This window comes from Populus nigra, chromosome 12 (assembly GCF_951802175.1).
Source record: "Populus nigra chromosome 12, ddPopNigr1.1, whole genome shotgun sequence".
NCBI lineage: Eukaryota > Viridiplantae > Streptophyta > Magnoliopsida > Malpighiales > Salicaceae > Populus > Populus nigra.
In genome coordinates, this window is record NC_084863.1 from 4,842,472 (window position 1) to 4,852,186 (window position 9,715).

Genomic DNA, 9,715 nt, shown 5'->3' on the forward strand with positions numbered 1-9,715 from the left:
AAAAGAAATTGAAAAATATAAAAATCAAAATAAAGTTTCCTGTAAACTGATGCTACTAAGTTTTTCTTTTTTTTCCACTTTAATTTTTTATCTTTCAATCATATTCTTGGTCAACAAATCAGGGTCAATTGGCCATGAAAAGATCGAATTGAGGAGGAAAAAACTTTAATGACCAAATTAAAATAAAAATCACTCTAACAATTCACAGTAAATTATGAAAGAATGAACACAGAAAATAATATTCTCCTAAGCCTTTAAGAGTTTGTTATAATCATAATTATAATAAACGATTTTTTGGAGTCTCTGTGTTACTACCATTGACAGGAATTAAGCTACAACTTTAAATATAGCTTTTAACGTTTAGTTTATTAAATTTGTTTTCTTTAAAGAAGGATTTCAATCCATAATTTACTGTATTTCACCGAATGTGTTCTGTTCGTGGCAAATTTACTTGGTAAAAGCAAAAGCATCAATCTAATACATTATATTTTAAAAGATCACCTCATTGCACAAATTGGTAATGACATTCCATTCACTTTCATCATGAAGTACGTAAGTAATTTGAAGCCTTTTAAAGAATAGAATTTGGAGAACCAAAATCCAATACGTAAAGAGAAAAAAAGGAGAAGAAATCATAGACTGCAACCAATAGATAAGGGTTGATTGTACTCCAACATCTCCTGATCGGTTCACTTGGCACTGGCAAGTTGGGTGCGGAGGAGCTTGGCAGCATCAACCATGTTCTTGAGAGCTGGCTTCACCTCAGAGTACTTGCGAGTTTTGAGTCCACAGTCAGGATTAACCCACAAGATGTTTGTCTCAAGCACTGCGAGCATCTTGTTGATTCTATCAGCAATCTCCTCGGTTGATGGTATTCTGGGAGAGTGGATATCATAGACACCAGGACCAATTCCAGCACCATACTTCACTCCCTCACGGAAGACTGAGAGAAGCTTTTCATCGGAGCGAGAGTTCTCGATGGTGATCACATCAGCATCCATGTCGATGATTGAGTGGATAATGTCATTGAAGTTGGAGTAGCACATGTGAGTGTGGATCTGCAGTAAATAAAAAAGTTAGTTCACTACATAAATAAAATGCAATAGGAAAAAAGACACCAACTTGAATTTGAGTTATGAAATTCCAAGTGAAGTGGAAAACAAACCTGGGTGGTGTCCTGTACGCCACAATTGGTGATCCTGAAGGAGTGGACTGCCCAATCCAAGTAAAAAGCTTGTTCGGATTTTCTAAGAGGCAAACCCTCTCTCAAAGCAGCCTCATCGATTTGGATAACAGTGATACCATTCTTCTCAAGATCCTCCACTTCATCCTTAATGGCCAAAGCAATCTGGTAGCAGGTCTCAAATCTGAAAAAAGGAAAACGAATCACTTATTGAAACTATGAAATATAAAATGACATTTTCCCTATCTTGCTCCTTTTATTTTCAATACCTAGGTTGGTCATTTCGGACAAAGGACCAGTTGAGTATGGTGACAGGGCCTGTAAGCATTCCTTTCATTGGGCGGGAAGTCATGCTCTGAGCCAAAGCGGACCAGAAGACAGTCATCGACTTAGGGCGACTCACATCACCATAGATGATTGGTGGCTTCACACAGCGAGAACCATAAGATTGCACCCAACCATTGGCAGAGAACACAAAACCTGACAATTGCTCTCCGAAGTATTCGACCATATCATTTCTCTACAATAATGAATGACCACACAAGTTGGATGTGTACAGGATTAGTAAACTAATATACAAGTAAACTCTAAAAATAAAAGAGTTTTATGTAAACAAACAATGTTCCCTAGATTTTTATATTGTATGAGTGTGTGAGCATAAAAAACTAATTTGATGGGGAGAAAATCACCTCAGGCTCTCCATGAACCAAAACATCAATATCAAATTCCTCTTGAAGTTTGACAACTTTGCTAATTTCCTTCTTGATGGCTTCAACATAATCAACTTCAGAGACCCTAAAAGAAAATTCATGAAGACAATCAATAAATGTTTTTTGCCATAATACCACAAGTAGGAAAAATATGAAAATTATCCTATGACTCACTTTTTGGCCTTGTATTCACGTCGGACTTTCCTTAGTTCCATGGTTTGTGGGAAGGAACCAATTGTGGTGGTTGGGAGGATCGGAAGGTTAAGCTTTTTCTGCTGAGCATCAAGTCTGGCACTAACATTTGTAACACGACGGTGATCAGAACCCTTCAATGCAGCAGCCTGAAAAGACCAGAAAAGCATGTTAAAATAAATATACAAGGATTTTAGCAGAGTAACCATGCTTGAAAGCATCCACATGAAAGGAATCCAACAAAGTACTTACCGCCTTTTGAACTGCCTCATTGTTGACACGTGGGGAGGATTTCCTTGAGGTATGAGCTGCAACATTAGCAGAGAAGAATTCCTGTAAAATGAGATTGGAGGTTTAATAAGATTTTTGAAAGTATAAAATAAGAAAAGAAGTTGGTCAATCTAGCAACAAATGCTTCATAGCTGTTCAAGTATGGATAAAAGGACGAGACCTCATCCTTTTCACCGGCCAAAGCCTTGGCCAACGCATTTACTTCGACAACTTTCTGGGCAGCAAATGCAAGCCATGATTTGATTTCCTTGTCAAGCTTGGTCTCGTTGACAAGATCAACAGCAGTGTGGAGAAGAGAGCAAGAGGTGGAGACTACAAGCTTGTCTGTGTAGATAAATCATGAATGAGTCCATGTCATAAAAATATTTATCATTGTGCCAAAAATGCATGCAAAAAACAGAAGAAAAGAATAGGTACCTTTGCCTACAATGCCCTCAAGAGCTTCGAGGGTGCTGAGAGAAGCAGCAAGATCATTGGCCCAAATGTTCCTTCCATCAACCACTCCAGCAAAGAGATATTTTCCCTTGGGGAACTCTCCCTTGATCAAGTCAAGGGTCTTGGTTCCACGAACCAAATCAAAACCTAGTGCAGTAACACCCTTCAAAGAGGTGAGGGTCTTGTATTGCTTGGCAGGAATATCAGCGAAGTAGGTTTCAATGAGAACGTTCAAGCCAGATACGGTTGACTCGAGTTCAGAATAGGCCTCGGTAAATGCTTCCAATTTGTGAGATTCAAGATCCATTACAAGCGTAGGCTCATCAAACTGAATCCAGGATGCACCGGCTTCTTTAAGCTCTGAAATAACCTCCCTGCAAATAATAATAGAACAATTACACCTATAAACATATAGAGGACCAATAAATCAAAAAATCAGAGTATAAATATAGAACAATTACTTGTAGATTGGAAGGATTTTTCCAAGAAGGGAGAGAAGAGAAAAGGTTTTCTCAACACCCTTTGCAGGTTTGGATAGCAACAAGTAGGAGACTGGACCAATAAGGACCGGTATTGTGTCTACTCCAAGCTGGGTGACAGACAAAAAAAACAATCAGTTTATAAAGAATTTGACAGGTGTACTCAAAAAATTCATACTAAAAAGCATGCATAATATCATGATGAGTATAGATTCTCCAACTTCCATATCAGTTTCAGACTATTCCAACAGTTCCTTGACCTTAAAAAAGACCTACCGAAAAGATATTGAATTGAATCTATCAACATTTCAAAGATGTTTTGAGCTAAGATTCTAAGTGACCGCTTGGGAACACGATTGAAACCGCATTTTCTAAAAATTTAAATTTTTTTCTTAAAATTAATTTTTTAATGTATTTGGATCGTTTTGATATGTTGATATAAAAAATGATTTAAAAAAAATATTATTTTGATACATTTAAAAACAAAACAACCATTTCCAGACTCCCGAACACCTACTAAGATTAAAAGCGGAGCAAGAACCATGTGCATGCAGCCATGCCTTCACTCCACAATTGATGCATCATGATTATTAGATATCAAATTCATTAATTTACGAGCTATATATCAAATTTATTAATATACGAGGTAGTATTATGTAGAAAAATCTCGACAAATAAAAGGTAGAACCAGAGCACTTACTGCCTTAGCCTCCTTGTATTCAGTCACTGCCTTGTGAGAAGCATAAGAGAAGTTGACATCAGGACCCAATTCAGGGACAATGAAATGGCTGAATCAAAACAGAAGCAAATGGTTCAGTAAATTTTCCTTCTTTTTCCTTTTTCCAGGAACAATATTTAAAAACGCAATCATCATATCGAATGGCAGAACTAGTTACAATACCAAAGTACGTGATGATAAGCTATCACTTACTAGTTGGTGTCGAACCACTTGGTCATTTCCATAGCAGGAACAGAGGCATTTCCTCTGGCCATGGAGAAATATACATCGAATCCAATCTCACCACCATTCCAGCCATATCTAGGTGGAACAGCGCCGAGCATAGCAGTGGTGTCGAGCATCTGGTCGTAGTAAGAGAAGGTGTTGCTAGGGATGTATTTGATCCCAGCATCAGTCATCTGCTTCCAGATGGATTCCCTGAGATCAGCTGCAACTTTCTGCAAATCCTCGGCACTGCTCTTGCCATCCCAGAAAGATTCCAATGCAAACTTGAGCTCTCTCTTGGGGCCCATACGAGGATATCCAACAATGTGTGATGCCATTTTTCTGTTTCTTATGCCACACAAAAATCAAGATTCAGTTTTTCTTGATCCAAACAATAAATCTTAAACGGATCTATAAAGATTAAGCTCTGAAATAACAATAAAGGAGCAAAAACTAATCAGATCCATTACATAAATGAGCAATTTTGATTTGAACTTATTTCAGCTATTTCTTGCAAGACGACAGATCTAACACTTAACACAGCATATGAAGAGAACACAACAACAAAGAAACCCAAATGCAATTAACTGTAATTGTGTGTCAGGTTTCCTCAAAGATTGGAACTGTATAACCTTCTTGTCTGTTTTTTAATCATTTGCTCTGTAGACAATAAGCAGAGCATACATTCATTTTAACTTTACTTCTTAAACACCACTAACTAACTACTACTCATCAGATCCAATGCAACAAGTAAAAGACTCAGTTAGAATCAGATCAACAGAACGAAAAAAAACGATGAAATCAGACACTGCAACAAACATGATAGTACAGAGAAAAATCAGTAGAAGCAGAGTACACTGACCAAATCTTTTTAATGAAAAAGAGAACAACGTAATGAGAAAAGGAAACCCAAGAAGAGCGAAACCAAAAGGGGTAGTTGGTGTATGCATGAGAAATGAAGAAAGAAGAGAAATAAAAGGAAGAGCAGACATCAGCATACCTTACGGAGATACAACAGCAAGGGTAGGGAGACTGGTTCCTCTCTTCCTTTCTTAGAAAATATATAGAGACAGAGAGAGAGTAAAACTCGACACGAGAGATGGTGTTTGAGCTCTTGGGTTATTTATAGAAGGGGAGGGAAATCCATTGTGGGCGATGTGCGCTTAGATCTCACTTTATACATTGACCCGCGCGATGTCGCGGGTAAATGTTTTTTCTAATAAAAAAAATTAAAAAAAAGAGTGTTACATCTTTTTACTAGCTATACCAAAAAATTTTAGATTTAACTACAATACCTAACTTAAGAGCAATATTTATAATATTATTAACAACATTAAACTTGCATGACCCAGGTTTAAGTGGGTCTGGCTACAACACCAGACCCAATAGCTTTGGATGTTGGTTTTGCTGCAAGGTCATGTTATAAAAGTGTGATAATTAAATGGATTAATTAAAAAAACAAAGAAAAAAACCAATAGGAAGAAAAAAACTAATGAAGAAAAGGAAAAAAAATATATGCATTAACTGTGTTAACCCTTCAAATTAGGTTAACCCGTCAAACTTGAGATTCGTGTCGTGAAACTTTGATAACTAAATAGGAAAAATAAATTAACAGGCTAACCCGTCAAATCCAGGATCCGTGTCATGAAAGTTTGATAACTAAATAGAAAAAAATTTAACATTAACAAACTAAACGAAAAAAAATTAATTAAAAAAACTATGGGTTAACTCGTCAAACCTGATTAACCTGTTAAACCGAGGATCCATGTCATGAAAGTCTGATAACTAAATAAAAAAATTAACTTTAACAAACTAAATGAAATAAAAAAATTATTTAAAAAAAAACAAAAAAAATTGACAGGTTAACCCAGAATTAACTGGGTTAACCCGTCAAACCTGAAATATATGTCATAAAAGTCTGACAACAAAATAGAAAGAAATTTAATATTAACAAATTAAAGTAAAAGAAAAAACTTAATTAAAAAGATAAAAAAAAATTTGGGTTAACTCGTCAAATCAGGTTGACCTGTTAATCCCGAAATTCGTATCATGAAAGTTTGATAACTAAATAAAAAAAAATTTAACATTAACAAATTAAAATAAAAAAAATATTAAAAAAAAAGAAAGAAGCTAAAAAAAACCCCAAATGCATAAAAAACAAAAAAAACAAAAAGAAAAAGAAGAACACAACTATAAAAAAAACTAAAAAGTATTTTACTATGGACTGCACTGTACAATCCATATTAAAACACTTATTCCTTTTGGTATATGTTATAATTCTCATATGTGTTTTTTTTTTACTTTAATTTTCTTAAATTTAGAGCTTTTAATAATAATTGTTTTTAAAAATAAAATAATATTTTTTATTTTTTAAAATTTATTTTTAATATTAAAATATTAAAATTTTAATTTTAAATAAAAAAATTACTATAATAATAAAAAAAATTTAAAGTAAAATAATATTTTTTTATTTTAAAAAATTTATTATATAAAATGATATGAAAATATTAAAAAAATTAACTTAAAAAAAATATTCATAAAACATAAAAATAAATATAGTTTTTTTCTTTTTCTTTTACCTTTGGTAAACGTTACGCGCTATTTTTGGAGCTTGGATGGCTAGACACGTGGGTGTAGTTTGGTGGATCCATGACTGAATTTGCTAAAACCGGGTTTTTTTTCCTTCCTTTAATTGTAATATCGTGTGGTTAAATATGGTAAATTTTGTTTTTTGTTTTTTGTTGTATTTGACTTGATAACAATTTCTTTTTGATATATACTATTTTTTATCACTGACGCTAAGCAGCATGAAGAATTTCAATTTAATTTTAAGCATAACTTTAAGCATAATATAAGATTGCGTTAATGTTATAGGTGCAATTTAAAATATCATGGTTTTTTTTTTATTTAGAAATGCAAACATGATGTTTAACATGATGTTTATGCTGCTAGTGATTTCAAATTAATTTTTAATGTAAAAAAAATAATTATGTTATGAATATGTTTTCATGTATAATAAAAAAATTAGTTCAAAAAAATATTATTTATGCTTTATAAAATAAATTAAGAAATATATGAATTGATAAATATAAAAAGATTGTTGATATTAATTAGATATTAAAGTGAGAAGATAATCTTCATAGTAGAAATAATATATAAGTGCACATATGAATGATTGACACTACCAATTCCTTTTATTTTAAATATTTTCAATTATTTTCTTTTAATGACTAAATGTTGTTGCTAATAACAAATTATTATTTTTAAAAAAAACTTTAAATAAATACAAATAATTCATATAAATTATAAGAGAAAGAAAATTTGATACAAATCAAACTAATCAGATCACTTTCTGATTACCTTTGGATCAAAAATTCATGATCCATATTTTTAGATCCTTAAACCCTAATTTTCAGCTCATTTTTACTCGAAAACTCTTCTAAAACACCATTTAAACTTCAAATAACTAGTTCACAATCCAAAACACCCTATAATCACTCAAAAAAATCAATTGAATTGAAATAAAATAAATGGACCTAATATACTTTTCCTGCCATGTTTAGAGGGAAAAAACACCTTCATAAAACTCCTTGAGAGAGAGAAAGAGAGAGAGGAATCCATTAACACAATTTTTTTTAAAAAAAAAGATGAAAAAAAGCGAGGAGCAGCTTTGCTGTTCATATGAACAATGATACCACCTAAAAAACCCTCAATTCTTTGGTATAATGGTAATTTTGTGTGGTTGAAAAAAATATAATGAATTATAATCATACAATTAATTTGGTTACATTGTGTAATGTTCATTATTAACATAAAACTAAATTTCCTAATAAAGTTATTGTGCACTCAGACACGGATAATTATTCATTGAAACAATGCAGTGATGAATTTTCCCTTCCATCTTAAAATCTTTGAACTAACTATTAAGGGCAAAATAGTCTTTTCACTAGGGTCTATTGGTCACTGCCAAGTTAATTAGGATAAAATGATATTTTCATATTTTTTTCTTGATAAAATGACTGAGAAACCCTTTAAAGTAAAAATTTTAAAATTGATGTACATAGGCTTGTTCGTCCATTCATTTTCTCATAGTAAAATTACTTAAATATCCTTATTGGAAAATTTTCTTTAATCAACTCTCAAGGGTATTTTTCTGTTTTCATTTTTTTTTAATAATCAAGTTGACTTGGGGACAAGTTGGCTGTTCAATAAAAAAAAATGCTATTGAAAAAGAAAAATTGCTTACACGTGCATTGAACGCGTCATCATATGTGTTGTTCTCGTGTTGTTAAGGTGGCATATGAGGTAGCATTTGATGGCCAAATAGTGGCTTTTTGATTGGCATTCAAATCATCTTAATGATTCTCTCTATTCCTAGGTGGCCATTGTGACCAACCGACCTTTGGTTTGACATCAACGATCTTTTTATTTTTTATGTTATCTCTTCTTTTTGATTTCCACATCTAACCCTTTAAATATGAGTTCTGCAAGAACTAGTCGACTGATTAGCTTGATCAATTTGAATCGGTTGACTATTTGAGTTGTCATTGGAATTGTAACAGCTACAAACAATTAATTTTTGTTAAGAACATATATATAACTTATCTAATTGCAAAATTAAAGGGGGATTTTGAATATATGTCATATAAAAATTATTTTAAATACAAAAATATCAATCCTTGATTAAACTCAAATTTATATAATTAAACCTTCATAATATAGCACAAAAGTATACATTCTCATTCTTATTCTCACTATATTTAAACATTTTCTAATCTTATAAGTGTTATCTAGTGAGATATTAAGATATTAGAAGTTTCAATTGTAATATTCATTTTATTAAGAGAGTATACTGTGATAATCAAATTTATATTTGATAGTTATGGAAAAACTCTTGGCTTTGGTGGGGTATTTTCACTAAGAGAAAAATCTTAAAGAGAAAATATCTTCAAGTAATGTAAAAATCTTTATATGAATTCATCAAGTGATCATTGTACTCTAAATCTTGGACAAATTAAAAAAATACAACACTCAAGTACGAATTGGTACTTTAGGTGTTGATGTAAACTTGTTGAACAATGTTAAAAATAACTTTACAAAATCTCTCTCTTATCTCTTTTCTAAGCACTTTAATTATATTATTGGTTATTGTATTTATTTGAATTAATTTGCGTTATTTGTTAATATTAGCAATACACCTAATTCATCCTTTTTTTAGGTGTTATAATTGCCTCAATCATATAACAACAAGAAAAGAGAAAAGAGAAAAGAAAAGGAAAATAATAATAATAATAATAATAATAATAATAAGACCATGAAGTCACACTAAAGTTTTGATGATAATATCTTGGTACCATTGAAAATAGCTCGACGAGATGAATCCATTGTCTTTGAGCACTGCGTGTGGCTTACGCTGCCTACTGTTGGTAGCCTTTCTTTATGTTTGTGGATTTATCTCGTCAAGTTCTTTTTAATGGTTCCG

At 32.1% G+C, this 9,715-nt stretch overlaps 1 protein-coding gene across 2 annotated transcripts; it reads right to left on the minus strand.

Moving 5' to 3' along the window:
* Positions 1-505: 505 nt before the first annotated feature.
* On the minus strand, positions 506-5,389 carry LOC133669126 (5-methyltetrahydropteroyltriglutamate--homocysteine methyltransferase 1-like). Of its 2 annotated transcripts, none has more exons than XM_062089152.1 (12): positions 5,234-5,389; positions 4,222-4,581; positions 3,991-4,078; positions 3,273-3,400; positions 2,794-3,185; positions 2,537-2,700; positions 2,338-2,418; positions 2,068-2,234; positions 1,873-1,978; positions 1,453-1,703; positions 1,166-1,367; positions 506-1,058 (listed from the first exon to the last, which is right to left on the minus strand). In XM_062089152.1, the coding sequence occupies exons 2-12, from the start codon at positions 4,569-4,571 to the stop codon at positions 690-692; spliced, it is 2,298 nt and encodes a 765-aa protein (XP_061945136.1). In that variant the 5' UTR covers positions 4,572-4,581; positions 5,234-5,389; the 3' UTR covers positions 506-689. The 2 variants fall into 2 exon arrangements, with proteins under 2 accessions (XP_061945136.1, XP_061945137.1); XM_062089153.1 differs by having other exon boundaries at positions 4,222-4,575; positions 5,234-5,387.
* Between the last annotated feature and the right edge of the window lie 4,326 nt (positions 5,390-9,715).

Bases quoted from the DNA above. Each gene is read 5' to 3' on its own strand.
- LOC133669126 (XM_062089152.1), bottom strand. From the start codon at position 4,571: ATGGCATCACACATTGTTGGATATCCTCGTATGGGCCCCAAGAGAGAG. The intron at 2,701-2,793 runs GTACCTATTCTT...TTATCTACACAG, and splicing joins TGAGGGCATTGTAGGCAAAG to ACAAGCTTGTAGTCTCCACC. The intron at 2,419-2,536 runs GTCTCGTCCTTT...CTCATTTTACAG, and splicing joins TGGCCGGTGAAAAGGATGAG to GAATTCTTCTCTGCTAATGT.